The sequence below is a fragment of the Phascolarctos cinereus genome, unplaced genomic scaffold (genome assembly GCF_003287225.1).
Source record: "Phascolarctos cinereus isolate Bilbo 61053 unplaced genomic scaffold, phaCin_HiC Scaffold_726;HRSCAF=1367, whole genome shotgun sequence".
In the NCBI taxonomy this organism is placed as follows: Eukaryota; Metazoa; Chordata; class Mammalia; order Diprotodontia; family Phascolarctidae; genus Phascolarctos; species Phascolarctos cinereus.
In genome coordinates, this window is record NW_027556098.1 from 302,105,877 (window position 1) to 302,125,225 (window position 19,349).

Consider the following 19,349-nt stretch of genomic DNA (forward strand, 5'->3'; position numbering starts at 1 on the left):
CTGAGGCCAACAGTGATTAAGTGACTTGCTTAAGTCACATGGTTAGTTAAGCATCTGAGGCTGGATTTGAACTCAGATCTTCTTGACTCCGGGCCCAGTGCCTCCTGTCTGTATTCCCCACAGGAATGAAACCACATAACCAGACTCCTCCCTTCTTCCCCTCTCCCCCACAAAAATTCCATTTAAATAATTAACTATTCCCCTTCCCAAACCCCCATGCACCAAACTAGGTCTCAATGCTCTACACGTAATCTGGATGTTCGGAATTTGGGGCATGTTAATTTTTATCTCCAGAAGATCATATTATATATTAGTAGTCTTGGAATGAGAGGCATACTACTCAGGGCAAGGAAAAAGTGCCTCCACATGTAAATATATATACTCATGTTTAAGTATGTGCATCAGGCCCTATTAAAATCTCTGGGAATTAAAGTAAATAAATCTACATTTATTATTCAAGGAGTGTCTGTATATAAATACAAATGATGAGTATTAAGTTAGTGTCTACCTGACTCCCTCTTTTTTATGGAATGATGCAAAGGCGTTTAACTGCTTATTATCTGCCAGGTAAAAGCTTTATTTTTATGTAGTACTTTAAAAGTTTAGGCTTTAATGTTTATAAATGCTTTCTTTACAACAGCCTATGAAAGAGTACTGCAGATTTGTTGTAACCATTTTGCAAATGAGGAACCAGACTCCCAGAAGTCATTATTGCTTAGTGGCACACAGCTACTGAGTATCAGTACAGGTACTGGACAGTAGGTGTTCTCCCTACTGTTCAGTCAGTGTGTTCTGTAGGAAGATACATGGCTCACCCATAAGTGGTCTCTTCTAGTTAAGCTTGATCATTCTTACTTCGAAATTTTGGCAGAAGAGCAGTAACAAATTAGCAGATGTAGTATAAAGAGCCCTAAACTCCAAGGAGTCAGTTGGCCTTTGATTAAGTTCCACTTTGCCACTAAATGGTGACCTCAGACAGATTATTTCACCTCCATTCTTTAGTATTCTTCTCTGTAAAATGGACATATATTGTGGAGCTGTAATAGACCTTAGAAGTCATTTGATCTAAATCCCTCCCCCTCCCATTTTATAAAAGAACTGAGGAGCAGGAATATAAAGTAATTTATCCAAAGCCACAAGCAGTCAGTGGCAAAGCCAGGATTCAGACCCAGGTCCTTCCTCTAGACAGAGCCCCTTCTGCTGCAGTATCTCCCAGCTCCATTCCAGCTACAGTGGCCTGGTTCTACTTCGTTTTCGAGAGGATTCTGTAAATGCTAACTTCTACCCTTGGACATTGGATGGATAGTCATTATCTTCTTCTGGAAGGCACCATGAACTGTTCATTCATTGCCCTCAGCTCATGCTCCTGTATCCTAGAATGACTGTAAAACTAGGAGTAGTGACTAATCTTGCCCTGGATCTTTAGAATGGTTCTGGAGACCTTTCAGGGCTGGGTTTATACTTGTAGCCGCTAAATACACAGTGACCCAGTTTAGCCTATTAGCTAGCCTTTTATAGATTCAGTTGGCTTTTCACTAGAAAGTTCTGGTGTTCCTCTGCAGAGTACATTGCAGTTAGAACATTCCTGAAAAGGTCTCCATAATGGTACTTTAAACTCTTAAGATAGTGACTGAATCATTACACCCCAATCAAGGGTCTTTGATTTGAAAAGCATTACATCCTTTTATCTTTCAAACTTTCGATCAAAGAAAAAGGTTTTTCTTATTCTTTGGGGTGTGGTAATTCATAAACATAGCTTAAAGGGTTAAAGAAATGCTTATAAACGAAGATGTGTATCCAGTTGGCCCTGGGCTGGAAGAGCTAAGAACAGTGATTAGAAGTTGCAAAGAAGCAATTTAGACTTGATGCAAGGAGAAACTTCCTAATAATTAGCACTGTTTCCAAAAGGAATATGGGCAGCTTTGAGCAGTGGTTTTCCATGACTAACCATTAATTAGGTATGTTTTAGAGGTGATTCTTGTTCAGGTATAGGTTGGACTATGTGATCTTTTTGCGGGCCGTTCCAGCTCTGAAATTGTAATTTGTGCTGATCATTCTTTGATTGAAGCATTTTCTTTTCTCTACCTGGAGTGTCAATACAATTCAGGATATTCTTTTGTTGTTGGTAATCTTCATCTAAAATTAAATTACTGAACAGAAACCAACTGTGTTCATTAAGGCACAGCTGAAAGTGTGTTTTTCTTAAGTAATTTTATTCCATGAGGGAAGGAAGCTATCTTGTAGTGATTCTGTGTGGTGCATTTTCATGCTTGTTAACATTAAGCATGGACATAGGATGACTCCAGGGTACCTTAAGATGAAAATTCCTGAAAATGAAAGATTCCACAGCTTTTCTTGGTATTCTATTCCATTATTTCGTGTTTTTTTACCAAAGGGAATATCTTACTTAAAGTAAATCTAAATTCTTTATATTGCAATTTAACCCCATTTTCTATGGTTGTACGTTGAATGATGATGGAGAAAAGCTTGTCTTCTCTCTCTGGAGAATATCCTTCCTGAAGTTGAAAACTATAATTAAATTATCACTTTCCCTTCTTGTAAAAAGTTCCCCCTTTTTTGTCCCTTCCCAGCTTGTCCTGTTTGCTGACTTTTAAGTACATGTGAGTGTCAAACAAAGAAGCATGTAGAAGGAAGGAGAGGGGACGTGGGGAATGGAGGACATGGAGGATATGGCATCAGAATAAAGCCTTCAAATAAGGAAAGGATTTCAATAGGCAGAGATAGTTTATTATGATTCCAGCCTTATTTTAGCTGGACAAAGCATTTATTATGCACTTCTGTGTGTCAAGAACTGTGCTAAGCATTGGGAATCCAATACAAACTAAAAGAAAGCCATTCCTGTCCTCAAGGAGCTAACCTTCTAACGGAGGAGGATAATATGGAAAAGGGAGCAGAGCTGTGGAGGAGGTTGAGGGGTGGGATATACCCTCACAAGGGCAGAGTTTGGAGATTCTGGGGCAGAGCTGGGAGAGAAGTGAACATGACTAGCTAGGGCACTTCTTTAAATGACAGTTCTGGCAAAAATTCAGCAATCTAAAGAGGGAGACAGAGGGGCAGAGGCATCTCCAGAGTGAGGAAGCTGCTGGGGCAGAGTTAAACAAGCAGTTGGACAGAAGAGTAAAGAGAGTTGGGGTGGAGCCAGGCAAGAAGTTCCTTTCCTTCCAGAGCCCTACATTCCAGCTAAGTCTAGTTATTCGCCATTCTGACATACTTTCTTCCCTCTGTGCATTTACACTCTTTCATGTACTTTAATGCCAATTCCCACCCCCATTGCCACCAATTGAAATTCAATTCAGCAAGCATTAATTAAGCACTGTTGTGTGCCAGGTACTGTGTTAGGTGCTAGAGATACAAAGGGGAAAAAAAGAAAAACAGTTCCCTATCCTCAAAGAGCTGACATTTTACTGAAAATCTTGTTCTTCCTTTAAGACCAGTCAAACACTACCTCTTCCAAGTAGCCTTCCCTGGTTCTTTTGTCTAGAAGTATTCCATCCCTATGGTGGATTCATGTTGTAGTTTACTTGTACCTTCAATGTACTTCCTATTTGGGCATTTATTATTCTCTGCTGTTAGATTGTGTGATCCTTGAAGGCAGAGGCTATTTATCTCTGTACAGCCCCTCTTAGCCTGGCAAAGTGACTTAAATTTAGTAGGAACTTTAAATTTTGTTGACTTTTATGTTTCAAGTGTTCTAAAATAATATCTTTCAGCCATGGGAATAAAGAAGTATTTTCCTGCCGTGGAATAAAATTGGCTGTTGATTGGTTTTTGGAAAGAGGCCACAAAGATATTACAGTGTTTGTTCCTGCTTGGAGAAAAGAGCAGTCAAGACCTGATGCTCTCATCACAGGTAAGCTCTGGGGTAAGATAGATTGGTCTGACCCTGTGATTTCATCTGGGTAGTGAACTCATGGTTTGGAAACTCCCTCCACTGCTGCAGATTCACCATGATCATCTTAGCATTGCTTGGGCCCTGAGAGGTTAAGTAACTTTCCAATGGTCAAGCAAATACAATCAACACACCTGCCAAGTGCAGACTGATTTTTTTCATCAAATAAAACGTAGCAGCCAGATCAGTAACTTACTCAGTACATGACAAGGAAAGGTACATCCTACTCTACCAAAATTTAAGTGAAAGTAACAGCTCTAGAGGCAACATGGCATAATGTCTGGAAGTCAGTCTTGGAATCAGGAAGACCTTGGTTCATGACCTCTTTCCTCTGTTAATTAGAGGAGTAAATATTGCTTCATTGTAGAACCTTTGACTAATTCTGTAAGATTCTCCTTCAACCTTTGACACATGGGAGATAGATAACAGCACCTGAGAACTAGCCTGAAAGTTAGGAAACCTGGTTCTTTTGCCATTGACTGGCTTGTTGGGTCCATCCCAGAGCCACGGCTACACCTTGGATAAGCAGAACATATACAGATAACACCCATGTACCACTACGGATCACAGTCAGTTCAGTAAATGAACATTTATTAAGTACAAAGCACTATGATAAGTGCCAAGATACAAAAAAAGGAAAAATACAGTTCCTGCCCTCAAGTAGCTCACATTCTAATGGGAGAGACAGGACACAAATTACTATGATACAGTAATATAAATAATAAGATTTAGATCATGTAAAAAGAAGGTGATCTCAGAAGGAAGGCACTAGTAGCAGTGTAGACCAAAAAAGGCCTTCTGTAGAAAGGATTGACCTGGGAGGCTAGGAAGTAGAAAAGAGGAGAGAGAATATTCCAGCCATGGGGAACAGCCAGTATAGTGTGGTGATAGAGTGAGTGGAGGGAAATAAAATGTAATGCTGCAAAGGTAGGAAGGGACCACCTTGTGAAGGGCTCTTAAATGCCAAAAAGATTTTCTAATTGATCTAGGGCAATCCAGAGGTTTAATAATCTCAGGAACAATTGGCTATGAGTAGCACAGAAGTAATGATGAAGAAAAAGAAAATTGCTGAAGTGTCATTATAAGCACTTCTTGGTCTGGTCTTTTCCTTTTTTCTCCCCTACCCACCCAGTTTCACTTGTTATAATTGCCTCTTGTCCTACATTCACTCAGTCACAAACAAGGATGAAGATTGTGAAGTAAGATTGTGTTGCCAGGTACACTCTTTAAGGGTAAACAGGCCTGTCTACCTGTGTACCTGCAACTCTAAGTCTGCCTCTCTCCTTGAGCTTGATTATCACGCTGCTAAGATAGATATGAAGAAGCCCATCTTCCGTTGCCTTTTGAGATGTGTTTTTCCTGTCACTTCTCTTCCTTCATTGATTCCCCATTAGTTAGAAAATGAGCAAATTCACGCAAGAAAAATAATCCTGACTCCATGTTCTCATAGAAGATGGCAGTGGTACTTCCTCTCATCTTATAGTTTTGTCAGATCACCCTTTCAAAAATGGTCGCCTATTTTTCCCTAGGAGAGTAGTAATAAAAATGCAAAGTTGTGCTTTTATTTCATTTTACATACAGTTTAAATTATATAACTTTGCAGAAAAGAATGTTTTTTAAAGTATAGTTTGAATAAATTTTTGTCAATCAGAAAGAACTGTTTAAAAAATCCTACTGTTGATATGTGTGCTGGCAAATACCATTTACATACATATATGTGTGTTTATACACAGATACATATATTAATGTACATATATGTAATATATTATGTGTATGTATGTTTGTGTGTGTATGTATGTATGTATGTGTGTATGTATGTCCCCCCTCCCTTGTTACTGAAATTTTGCTTGTCTTTTGCTTCCAGATCAAGAAATTTTACGTAAGTTGGAGAAGGAGAAAATTTTGGTGTTCACTCCATCCCGACGTGTTCAGGGAAGAAGAGTAGTATGTTATGATGACAGATTCATTGTAAAATTGGCTTTTGAGTCTGATGGTATCATTGTGTCCAATGATAACTACAGGGATCTGGCTAATGAAAAGCCAGAATGGAAGAAGTTTATAGATGAGCGGTTGCTGATGTATTCCTTTGTTAATGACAAGTAAGTAATTGGATTTTGAACTTTATGAACAAAACAAAAAAAAACATGCTGGAACATTGCTAACTTGTTAGAGATCTGAATTGTTTTTGAAGTTTTAAAATTAAGCTAATGCAAACAAGAAACACAGTTAAGTTCAGAGGCTAATTTGTCCCTCCTTCGCTCAAGGTCAGGGCCAACTTTAAGGTGTCAAAGCCATCTTTAAAAACATTTCAGTTAACATTGTTAAATTGAGACATTGTTAAATGATTTACCTTGTTCTTAGGTCAAACAGTGACAAAGCTAGAATTAGAACTGAGTCCTAATTTTAATTCGATTATGCAGGTTAAAGAGTCACACTATATCCTTCCTGCCCCCTTTTTTTGAGGGTTTGCCCAAGGGAGATATTAAAACATTTTTCCCTATCTTAGCTTGTCCTTGAATTGGGATAGCAGGGGGTACAAGAGCAAGAGAACAGAAACATCTAATTTGGGGCCCAATTTTAACTGTTTCTTGATCAATTTAGAGAAAATATTTTAGTGTATCCAGACTTTTTTGATTTCATCCTCAGTCCTCCCAATATTTCCAGCAATTTACTTAAATAAATTTCCTTCTGCTCTCTAATGCTGGTACCTTGACTGTGATTTAGTAGTCCTAAGGTCTCCTAGTGGGTCAGCAGCTCATTGGGTTGGTCTCTACATCATTTTCTTTCTCTGGACAAGGGAGTTTATAATTGCCAGTTATGTGTTTTGCATGTTAATGTTTATAAAGATCTTTTAAAAAATATGCACATGTAATAGTCTTCTGAAGACAGATGGGAGTATAAGTTCACTCATATAGGAACATTCTTATGAAATTAAGCATTGTGCCAAAACACATTATTCTGAGCCAAGATATTCTTCAGTTGTATGCTTACAAAACATCAGGAGAACTAAGAGGAAGGAGGCAATGAGTAATTGGAAAATCTTATATCTCAAATAATATTTGGAGCAAAACAAACTTATGTACATCTTGGTGACTTAAGTTTGTTTTGCAAATGAAAACTGGGCTTCAGTTACTAAATATTTGCTTTGCAAAATTTTAAACAAAATCTCTTTGATTAAATCTTTAATTAAAATACCATACAATGACTGAGTTATTATACAAAATAGCTGCATTGGAATTAGTATATCCACTTCTTTGTTAATTTGGAATTCTTCATCCTATATGTTTTAGGTTCATGCCCCCTGATGATCCTCTTGGCCGGCATGGCCCAAGCTTGGACAACTTTCTAAGGAAAAAGCCTATTGTTCCAGAACATAAGAAACAGCCATGTCCCTATGGTAACTTGCATTATGTAGACTTGCATTTAGTTGAGTATGTAACTGTTAATTATTATTTTTTATTAAATATAACTTAGAATGGTACACAGTCTTCTTAGTTGTGATGAGATTTTAAAATATTTTGGTATCTTGGTTCAGCTTCTCATTGAGTTGATCTGTGGCAGAGAAAGAGGTTTATACTTGCCAACTACCTATTTATTAACATGGTTAGAGTCAGTTATGAAGAAATTTGCCTGAATTAAAATGTGGTTCCACAAGTCAGAGATGTGTTCCACATGAGATTAGTTTTCACCCAGTAGCTTTCTTTGTCCCCTCTTAGAAACTTGCATTTATGTCTTTTGCCAAAGTGCAACTCAAGTAAACATGATTATCACTTTACAAAGTGGTAGTTTCTGCCTGATGTAAAACTTTACATCAATGTGTTGTGAGGTAGGATTGTAATATCATAGCCAAAGCACTGTAGAAGTATTTAAATCATCTACTCAAACCAGCCTTCATGACAGAGAAGAATGATGTGTGAATTCAAAGGTGATTTCTCTCCAGAGGAAAGAGGATGCTTCCTAATATGTGTCAAATTTCCTTTATTTTTCTCATATTAAAATTGAATGTTCATTTGGATTTTAAAGACCCTTTTTATGCTTTCTAGTTCACTTTGTTTTGCTTTTCCTAGGAAAGAAATGTACCTATGGACACAAGTGCAAATACTACCATCCTGAGAGGGGAAGTCAGCCACAGAGATCAGTAGCTGATGAACTTCGTGCCATGTCTAGAAATACAGCAGCCAAAACTGCAAATGAAGGAGGATTAGTGAAAAGCAATAGTGTTCCTTGTAGCACTAAAACTGATAGCACTTCTGATGTCAAACGGGCTGCTCCAAAGAGGCAATCAGATCCTAGCATAAGAACTCAAGTCTATCAAGACTTAGAGGAAAAGCTTCCCACCAAAAACAAATTGGAAACCAGGTCTGTTCCTTCTTTAGTTAGTATACCATCTTCCTCTGCTGCAAAACCCCAAAGTACTACGCCTTTAAGCAATGGCCTTCCGTCTGGAGTTCATTTCTCACCTCAGGATCAAAGACCCCAGGGTCAGTATCCTCCGATGATGATGGCAACCAAAAATCATGGAACGCCAATGCCTTATGAACAGTATCCAAAATGTGATTCACCTGTTGACATTGGATATTATTCCATGTTGAATGCATACTCAAATCTTAGTGTCTCTGGCCCCAGGAGTCCTGAAAGGCGTTTCTCCTTAGACACAGATTACAGAATCAGTTCTGTAGCCTCTGACTGCAGTAGTGAAGGGAGCATGAGTTGTGGGAGCAGTGATTCCTATGTGGGGTACAATGACAGGTCTTATGTTAGTTCTCCTGACCCACAACTGGAGGAGAGCTTAAAGTGTCAACACATGCACCCACACAGCCGCCTTAATTCCCAGCCCTTTCTACAAACTTTCCATGATCCCTTAACTAGAGTGCAAAGTTACAGTCATGAAGAACCAAAGCATCATCATAAGCCTCCCGTTCCATACATGGCTGTGCATTTGCAGCATCCAGCTGTGGGGGCTCGGTCCAGTTGCCCTGGCGATTATCCCTCTCCTCAGAATTCAGCACACTCTAAGACACTACACCTGGGGAGATCTTTAGTGTCCACACGGATAGACAGTATTTCAGATTCTCGGCTCTATGACAGTTCTCCTTCTAGACAAAGAAAGCCTTATTCCCGCCAAGAGGGGCCGGGGACCTGGGAGAGGCAGAATTATGGCATTGATGCATATGGCTACCGTCAGACGTACTCGTTGCCTGATAACGCCACCCAGCCATGCTATGAGCCATTTACTTTCCAAAGCTTACCTGAGCAGCAGGACCAGACGTGGCGGGCACCTTTCTGTGGCCTGCCGCAAGATGCTCCGAGATACCAGGACAGCCGAGAAAAGGTGTACGTCAACCTGTGCAACATTTTCCCATCCGACCTTGTGAGAGTTGTCATGAAAAGAAACCCACACATGACCGATGCTCAGCAACTTGCTGCAGCTATTTTAGTGGAGAAATCACAGCTGGGTTATTGAGCAATGACGCATCTTCGTGGTGTTTAGTCGTTGTTTGTTCAGCTCAGATGCTGAGGGAGGTTTGCTACAGTAGCATTTGTGATCTCCTTCTCAGCAAGGAGGTTCTCTAGTAATCCCTTTATGTGAAATCCTGTATCATGGTATCTGTATGTATAGCCCCATGCATTGGAAGTATCACGGGATTCTTTTACCTTCAAACTTGACTTTTTTTTAATGTTTCCTTTTTTTAAAACTATATTCACAACTGGAAATTTTTCCAGGTTGGTTTGATAGATGTATCTGTGATCTTTGATAATAATTTTTGGTGCATCAGGGGTTTATATGCAGCACTTTTTAATCCTTGTTTTATGTTTAATTAATTGGGTCTTTGCCTATCATTTGCAAGAAATTACAATACTTTCAGAAAGTTGAGCGCATTTGACTAGATTAGCATACTTTTGTCAAGCCAGGCTTAATTTGAGTCTTTTACAGCTTTTTAAAATTATTTTTATTTGGGGGAAGTGGGCTTTTTTGTGCTAGAATCATTATTTATAGAAAACAAAGATATTATACAGCACTGACTTTATCTTTTTAAACAAAATGTAAGTTACCAGTTTTTATTGAAATGGGTAACAGTATATTAGAGTGATTTACAATACATGGCACTTTTTATTGTTTTGTTTTTGTTTTTATTTTGTTTTCTATTAGTTAAATAGTTGATTTAATATGATTGATTTAGAGGACAGCAGATGCAATCAATGGAAAACAAATTAGTTTCCATTCCTTATGGATAAGGCAAAAGCCTAAAAAGTCTCGATTTAGATCTGTATCATTATCCAGCTCTTTGTGCTTCTAAACAATAGAAATGGAATTGAAATCCTAGATTTCCATTAAGCTCTTGTTTTATGTGTGTCTGCCTCTTTGTACTGGCACACAGGAATACTGGATAAAACACCCTTTCACAATATTTACCTATTTTTAAATGAATCTAATTATTCTCAATGCAACTTTTATATTTAATGTACTGTTCAGTTTTCTTGCTGTTTATCAAGGCTGGCCTGAGATGGTTTTATGCATTGAGGATATGCAAAATTTATTGATACTGCACTATAGGGATGGTGGTGGAGGAAATGTAAATGGTAACTTAAGTTTTTTTGTAAGATACTGTATATTTTCTTGAAGGTAGTTTTTTGGCCTGTTATATTATTAGGGCCTGATTCTTGCCACAATAGAGTAGTTTTAGAAACAGACTAAAGTCTGTTCTAGTATTAGTAAGGGATATTTCTGGTTTAAAAGTCATGGGTTTTGCTAGCTCCATTTTCATGGGTTAGAAAATAGGTTTTGCATTTGGCAGTAGACAGTTGATTGACATAGCTTGGGCTATTGCCTACGTTGTAGAATTCTGCATAGTATAATGGGATTATTCAGGTCAGTCGGCTTTGAGACAGTTCCATAGTTCGTGATTTACTGTTGATTATTCTACTTGCTGCAGTATGGAGTGAAACCCTGAAAAACCAGAAAGTACCTTTTACTGTTGATACAAATTGTATCTTTTTAACTATAAGAACCATTTTTATTTGTAGATGTAGTTAAAACACAAATGCGTAACTATGATTAGACTTTTGGGCAACATTTTATCCCTTATTTAATTTTTTTTAAAAAGAAAAGTAGAATTGAGATCTAGAATAGGGTAGAAAAATAAAAGAAACAATTTGTTTAGGTAATTTAAAATGTCTGTCTCAATTTTATATGATATATAAGTATCTATTAAAGTCACTCTATTGGCATTTTTCTTTCTCCTAAAACTTATCTAGTGTGAACGTAATGAAAAATAAAGGTAAAATGCTGCCTGAAAATAACGCCCAAGCACCTTTGACTAGGATGACATTTTCCCTACTTATGTGACACTGTGTGTTGCATGGAGTAGGATTTGGGTATACTGTAAATGCTTCTCCAAGGCATTGTGCTTATTGACATAGCCAATAATCTGAACCGTGTTCAGCAAACCTAATTCAGGAACGTGTTCTTCTATACAGCTTTTACTGTTGTTTTTGAGGGTGGGATCTGCATTCATCTGTATTCAGTAATAACATAGGTGATGCTACATGAACTCTCCTGAGTGGTGTCTGGGAGACACCTTCTGCACTTGTGGAAATATTTATCCTTGAATTTGTCGGTCACTATCTGTAGAACATGTTTTAATGTAGAGGCTAATTCAGTGCCAATAACAGGGTTATGTATGTAGATGGCTTTTATCGTAGTTGTATGGGTGTTTTTTTTTTTAATGAAACCACACTTTTTAAATACTACACCATAGTGTAGGTATGGCTAGCATAGTGTAGCAGTGATTTTATTTGTATTTTCTGTTTCCATCGCTCTTCATTTTAATTATATGTCTGTCTGCCAAACTATCCCAGATTGCTTTGAATACCGTCTAAAGTGAAAGATATATAGACGTATATCAATCACATTTTCATTGTGGTTTTCTGATGTTTTAACAGATTGCATATTAATGGCTACTTTAGTTTGACCTCATGGTTGAAACTATAAGAAAGCAGTAGGATAGCCTACAACAGTGTCATGCAATGAACAGATCTGGACTACCCGTGCTGAATTCTTCAATAACAACTAATTGTGAATAAGTTGCAGTATTCTCCTGTCAAGTGGAGCATTTCATTTTGTATTGAAGCATCAGAGTTACTTTGCAGGGTGTAAGGACAAGGGTTATTTGGCAATATTTAGTTATTGTCAGTTCTTAATTATCTAAAAGATGAGGGGGAGGTAGTTCATGAATAAATAAGATTAACACCTAACTCAAAGATTCTCCCCACCACATTTTCAAGTGAATTAATTAGAAGCAAACTGAAGTAAGATATTTCACATTCTCTCACTTTCCCTGTCATAACCTTCAATGGAGTATCCCAGAAGTCCTTGTACGGGTTTCAAGCTGTAATAGCTAGGATTTCTGGAACACCTTGTCGTGAGGTGCTAACATGAGTAGTGAAATGGCCCACAGGTTCACCATGAGGGGAAAGGAGAAGTTACAGTGGTCAGTCATACCCTGAATAATTGAGAATTGACTGTATCGTGCAATGATGTGCTAGTTCATAGTCTTTGTTTTAGTATGGAGGAAGTGCCCAGACCATATCGATTGGCCTGAGTATTTCCTCATTTTTAGTGTATGCTGTGTGCAGTATCATTTTTATGATCTCGGAATCCTGATGGAGTTCATTGTAGATCTCAAACATTTGAAGAAGAGACGCACCTGTACAAAATGTTCAGTACTTGTAGAATCTCGAGCTGTGTGTTTTTATGTAAATTCATTAATGAAAAATTATAATATAACTAAAAGAAGTGTGAGTACAGATAATATATATGACATATATATATATATATACACACATATATATTCTAAAATTAAAGGAGGGAGAATTTACTATTGATTGCCAAAATTTGCTCTGATTGAGCTATGTGGCTTTAGGTGACCAAGCTTGATGATGAGATTTATGGCCACAGTTGAAAGGAGAACAACACTTCTGATTTTGTTCCCAGTATTTATAGAGAATTATTTTGATAATTTTAGCAGAACTGTAATTTTAAAACAAAGAATGCTTAAAATTTTAGCAATTATAAAAATAATTATTTAACTTGGCTTGTGAGTATGTATCTATATGTACATATACAGTAATATATATATATATATACATATATATACATATATATATGTATATATATATATATCCAAACTAACAAACACACCTCAGAGTTTTGTGATAGTTATTGCTTTTTTTTAAGACCTCTGACAGTTTTCCTGAATGAAGGAAAACGTACAAGGCTTTGTGATGTTTTTTCTAACACGCATTTGACTTTCATCATTTTATATGCTTAATCTTAATTTCATAACGTCTGGTCAGTTTCCCTGTCCAAGATAAATAAATGTGTATTTTTCTAGTCATTTCATTCTGTTGCCTTGAGGTCTGATTCTGAATGAAATGAGCCACAATAGAGTATTTATATTCCAGACAAAGCCAACAGAATGTCATTTTTAATTAATCCTTCAAGGTAAGTGCCAATAAATAAATTGGAAGGAACAATACATGGAAGGTGTTGGTGAAAACAGAGAACTCTACACCAAGGCTTTTAGATTGGCATCTGTCTCTAACAGGGAATAAGAAATATTAGCAAATTGGGCATAAGACTCTTGATGTGTTGTTAATAAGAAAAAGAATTCTATTTCCAGTGCCACTAAAAAGTACCCAAACCTGTTATAGTTGTTGACTTTAATTTCAACGAGAAGGTTTTAATGTAGTTTAAATCACCTTGATTTACTTCCTTCAGCTGGTCATACTAAGTGATTATCAGATATATTTCAAGCTTGTTTTAATGTGTGTGTTTTTAACTAGCAGAAGTTTCACCACTAAATGCTCTGTATAGAGATTTCCTAAAAATACTAAAATATTTTGGATGTTTGAAGACATCTTGATAAGCATGCTAGCTTTAATAATGATGAATGGGATTATCTTGTTTCTCCTTGATTTTTAATAGGCCATATGGACCCAAAATCCAGCTTTAAAAAAAAAAACTATTCAGTTTGTTTTATTATAGGAACTATGTTGATAAGCCACATTCATGTCCTGTTTTGTGCTTTGCATAAACAGCAGATCTTTAAAAAAAAAACATTTTTGAGGAAAACAAATCCATTGTTGAAATTGCACATACTATAGATCTTTAAGATGTGAAAATTGTGACTAGTATAACTGTAGCTATGAGTGTATTGGTTACATGTGTATTTTTTTCTAGAAAACAAAGTATACCTAGACTTGTCCCTGTCTGGGTTTTTAATATAGATAGACTGTGCTTGTGGTCCTTGGTGAATGGTGCTCCAGTATGGTCATAAGTAATTTTGAGTGCATTAGCACTAGACACATTAGAAAATTTTCTCATTCACAGTGCTTTATAAATTGTACTATATTGTGTGACATTATTTTCATACAGATATTAAAATGCCTACCTGTTTAACTTAATAGTTACAAGTGTGTACTGGTACAGAACTTTAGCTTTTAAACAGTGCTATTGTTATTTGTATAATGATCAATTAATTATTTTTCCTCTAATATTGTCTGTTACCCTCAATGTTTGGTACTTGTTAAAAAAAAACAGTGTTTTTGTTTGTTTAAAGTGTAAAAAATCTTTTTTCTCCCTAAGCTCCTCATTGTTTGGGATCAAAAAAATCTATATATTTTAGTTTAGGTAAACACAGTTTTTAAAGTTTTTACTTCTTCAGACTAATGTACCAAATTTTCCCATACCTTGTCCAGGTGTTTCAAATGAATAATAAAACGTTGTTCAGTAAAACCTGTGCCACCATTCATAAAGCAGGTTGTATTTCTTGGGAGAGAGTGGTTTTTGCTTGTTTTACAGTGTCTATGTTGAATTTAACCCAGCTCTTTTAAATGTGCAAATATATGTCAACCACCAAATGCAAAGCACCTTTAACAAACGCCTGCAGAAAGTATAAAATGGAACCTATTTTAGGTTGTTAATTTTATTTTATTCTTTGTGTGCTTACAGGTAGAATTTAAGTTTTTCTCATTCAGTTTTCTCTAAATGGAAAAGTGAGTCGAAAGTATTGAGATGAACTGCCTGATAAACTGGTGTTATTAATTATGTTGTTTTATTTAAGATGTTCCGTACTTGTTCTGTGATGGGATATCTCCAAAAAGCAGTATTTAGATTTAATGAAACTCTTTACCAAACATTTATGTGATTCTGGCATTGACAAAAAAAAAATTAAAAAAAAACCACATACATTTTCCTTATGGTTGATTTGTTTTTGTTTCTTCAAAAAGTTGACCTTGTCCATAAAAATAATAAATACTTAATGAAGCTATTATAAAATCAGCATAGTGTGCTTGGACTAAGCATAATTTATGATGTTAAAAAGTTCCTTTTTCAGAGGATCGTGTTCACTTAATGGACTGTTTCTTAAGGTCATTGTTACTGCAAGTGAAACATGCTGAGAAGAACCAATGGTATCAGAAGAGAGGACAGAATTGTTTTCTTTCTAACCTTTTGCAAGTTTTGTCCAATATGTTTTGAATCTCATCAAATTTGATGAACTTTGACTTGAGGCCCGATGACACTGACATTATTCTTTTGTCTACATGTAAGAGAGGTTGAGCTAGATTATAGTCCATACTAAAATTTGTCTAGTTGTAGTAGCAGTAAATGTCATTATTTGAAAGAAGTACCCTGCTCAAGTTAAACATGGAATAAATGGTATTTGAAGAGTATCTGAGCAGACCTTCAATAACAGAAATAGAATGCAACATTTAACCCTTTGACATTTGGAACTGTTTAAGTTAGAATTCACAGCTTCTGAAGGTGCCCAGCCATCACGCTAAAGTTAATCTGAAGGCAACTCTCAGTTCCTCCAGGGCTGGTCATCTAGTCTCTATGTCTTCTACCCCCTTCTACTCATTTGGGCCATCATCCTACCTGTTAGCATGTCCCTCTACTACTTTTGTTCTGTTGAGACCTGGACATGTCCTTAGATTGTGAATATCCTCCAGTAGGATTCTGAAGTAGAAGGCAATAACTGTGTTTAAAGTGTTTGCCTTTAACCCTATCTATGGTGGAGAGAGTCACCAACTTGATTTTATTAAGGTAGAAACATTTTTCACATGTGTTCTAGGAACAGGGGTAGATGTTAGTAGATAAAAGAAGAGCCACAAATAAATTGGTATTATGGGATGTCAGCTGCCAGAGCTGCTGCCATTCGTTCTCAAGTAAAACAGGAAATTTATCTTTCTAGCTGCTTTTCCTAGGAATACTTCCCTTCCCTCCTACCCATTTAAACTAAGAATTCTTTCCTAATGTTTGACCTAAACACTTTGCCCTTTGTTTTTAGACTGATACCATCAGGTCCTTCCTTATCTACCACTTCTGCACCGCCTCATTCTTTCCTTTATGTTGGAACCTGAAAACTGTGGTTCAGTTTTCCTAGAGCCTTCCTTTAAAAAAAAAAAGTTGTCTAAGCTTCTTGTAGCTATAAAACATTGCACCACATTCTCTCTTTCCCTTTTTCTGATTTTGGGGAATTGAAAATTTTTAGTGTTATGAGATTCACCATAGTCCAGATGTGGTTGTAAGGTTACTTGTCCTTAATATATTTTGATATGCCATGTCAATTTAGATTTAGAAGTGTTGTCAACAAATATGATGACCTCTGTGTCTGTGGTTGACATAGATGATAATAATAATAATAATAGTAAGAACAGCACAGGATTTGCCTCATAGCCTGAATTCAAAACCTTGTTCTGGGCTTACTATACTGAGCAAATCATTGTATCCCCCTGGAACTCAGTTTCCTCATCCATGAAAAAATGAGGGAAAGGGGCAGCTAGGTGGCACAGTGGATAGAGCACCAACCCTGAAGTCAGGAGGACCTGAGTTCAAATCTGGCCTCGGACCAAAAACTTGACACTTACTAGCTGTGTGACCCTGAACAGGTCACTTTACCCCAATTGCCTAAAAAAATAAAATGAGGGAAATTATTATTTCTAGTTCCCCCAGCATTAAATCCAGCTAGCAAACCCTGACCATAATTGATTGAAAATCTGTCATATAACTTCCTTTTGTCTCATTAATCCATCAGGTTAGAATGTGAGGTTAATCCCATGTTTTTATAAATCTTAAAATGCTATATAAATATGAAGTAGCATGCTTTTGCACTCCCAGTAAAATATAAAAGTAGTTTAGGCTTGAGCCCATTCACAAAAATAAATTACAGATTGTGGTTTTAGACTGATAATCTAGTAGCAGTAACAATTATGTGCGTCCTACATAGCTGTCTCTTGACTGGTGCTTCAGTTCCCAGATGCCAGGAGGAAAAACAAAACAAAACAAAAACAACCCTAGAAAACATTCATTTTCAATTTATTTTCAACAAACAAATATCCAATTGTATATGATAACTTTACTTCCCATACAATTAACTTAAATCTCCTTCCAAAAAAGGAAGAGTTTATTATTTAGGATATTATGATTATAATACAAATTAACTAAATTCCTGGAGACTCATTCAATCAAAGACAGATCCCTGGTTCACTTCTTTTTCGCCTTGTTCCAGTCACAGTTTGCAATGCAACATTTCCATGTATTTTTTGAGGGTGTTTGGAAGGATGTCATTCAAGCAATGGATTTTCTTATATTCCTGCTTAGTGACCTCATAAATACACAGCACAGAATGTGAAGGGGTTGGAGGATGTACGGATTCCAGGTTTCATGTAGCCCCAAAGATGCTCTCTAAGCCCCCTTTCTGTCTCCAGTAGAACAAAACACTTTTTTTAGGTGACTAGAATGAATACACAATCATTTCTAGGTGGAGTTTTCAAGTTTTCATGTCATCTTAGTTAAATTTTGAAATTATTGATTCTTAACATATTTTCAACTTTCTGATACAGGCAGTTTGTTACTTAAATGTTTCCCTTGAAGTATCATTTCAGCAATTTGAGGGGTAACTTTGTTGACATCATATATTGTCAATGATATAAAGTGCAGATTGGATATGGACCCGTGCTTACAGCATAGATAGGAAACACAAATTGTGATCAGTCACCAAGTGGACACATAACGACCATTCTTTGTCATTTTTTTGTCTTTTTGAAAAATACTGTTTTGAGGAGACTATACAATAGAAGTTACCAGGAGTCCTGATATTTTATTGCTCTTTTAATTAAACATATAGGTGATTAAAAAAAAAGAAAGAAAACTGATAAATTTTAAGTATTTAACTAAATTTTAAAGGTTCAAGTTTAAAGAAAAAAATCAGTAGGTAAGTTTTCCTTAGCAGAACCTCTGTAGGTCATAATAATAGATACTGAATAATGGTGTTCTCTCTCTTACACACACAACCTCCAGCCCTGGGTGTATCTCATGCGCTGCCGTCCCATTTTACAAACTGCAAACTGAATGTAGGCATCTCAAGTTCAGCGTGTCCAAAGGGGAACTCATCTTCCCTCCCCCAACCCCCCGCAATACATCTCTCTAGACTTTCTGTCTCCGTACTCACTGTCCCACAGGTCTGGGATGTTCTCCCTCCTCAATTCTGCTTTTTAGAATCCCTGGCTTTCTTCAAGAATCAATGAAAATTCTGCCTTTCAAATGTTCTTACCCCACCTCCACTCCAGTTGCTAGTGCATTCCTCTCTATCTACTTTGTGAGTGTCTCATATATTTGTATATGACTTTCATATATGTGTGTGTAACTCACACTTCTGTTTTTCCCCATTAGAATGTAAGGTTCTTAAGAGAAGGGAATGTTACCCTTTTTCCTTTGTATCCTCATTGCTTAGCTCAGTGCCTAGAAGTAGTAACAACACAATACATTAATTTTGATCCTATTTAAAAAAAAACCTAGGTAATATGGCTCCACTCTGGTGAAAAGATTTTTCTTTAGAAATGCTACTTATTCCAACCCACAAACTCAACCCTCTACTATCTCTGGTCTCTTCCTAAATATGCTTTTCCTTTTCCTTGGTTATCTGTTTGTTACTGGGTTTTGTTTGGGAGGTGGTACCAATTTTTAAAAAATTATTGATATCATTTGTTATATCATCCAAATTTCCCATTGTACATCTCAGCCCAACTCTTCTCACCAGAACATCTCCAATAAAAAAGAAAAAAAGGGAAGAAAAAAAGTGGCACAAAACTTACCAACCTATTGAAAAAATCTGACATTACATGCAGTGTTCCATCTCTTGCCCTTTAAAGAAACAAGGAGTTATATTCTCATATCCTTTCTTTAGAGTCAAGCCTTGGCATTATAATTGTACAACATTCCATTTCAAATGTTTTGTTGTTCTTTCCATTTACATTGCTGAAATCATTGTATATATTATTTTCGTAGTTCAGCTTATTTACCTTGGTATCAGTTTGTTTAGGCCTTCCCATACATCCATGGATTTGTGTTCATCATTTCTCATCACCTGTTTTT

At 36.5% G+C, this 19,349-nt stretch overlaps 1 protein-coding gene across 2 annotated transcripts in view; it reads left to right on the forward strand.

Annotated features, from left to right (window-relative positions):
* ZC3H12C (zinc finger CCCH-type containing 12C) overlaps positions 1–15,163 on the forward strand; it is an 84,686-nt gene extending 69,523 nt beyond the window's left edge. For both annotated transcript variants that reach the window (XM_020996150.2, XM_078156845.1), the window contains exons 3-6: positions 3,732–3,871; positions 5,775–6,009; positions 7,201–7,307; positions 7,978–15,163. In XM_020996150.2, the coding sequence (XP_020851809.2) occupies positions 3,732–3,871; positions 5,775–6,009; positions 7,201–7,307; positions 7,978–9,374 (1,879 nt within the window). In that variant the 3' untranslated portion in view covers positions 9,375–15,163. The remainder of the gene's footprint in view (positions 1–3,731; positions 3,872–5,774; positions 6,010–7,200; positions 7,308–7,977) is intronic.
* Positions 15,164–19,349: the final 4,186 nt, after the last annotated feature.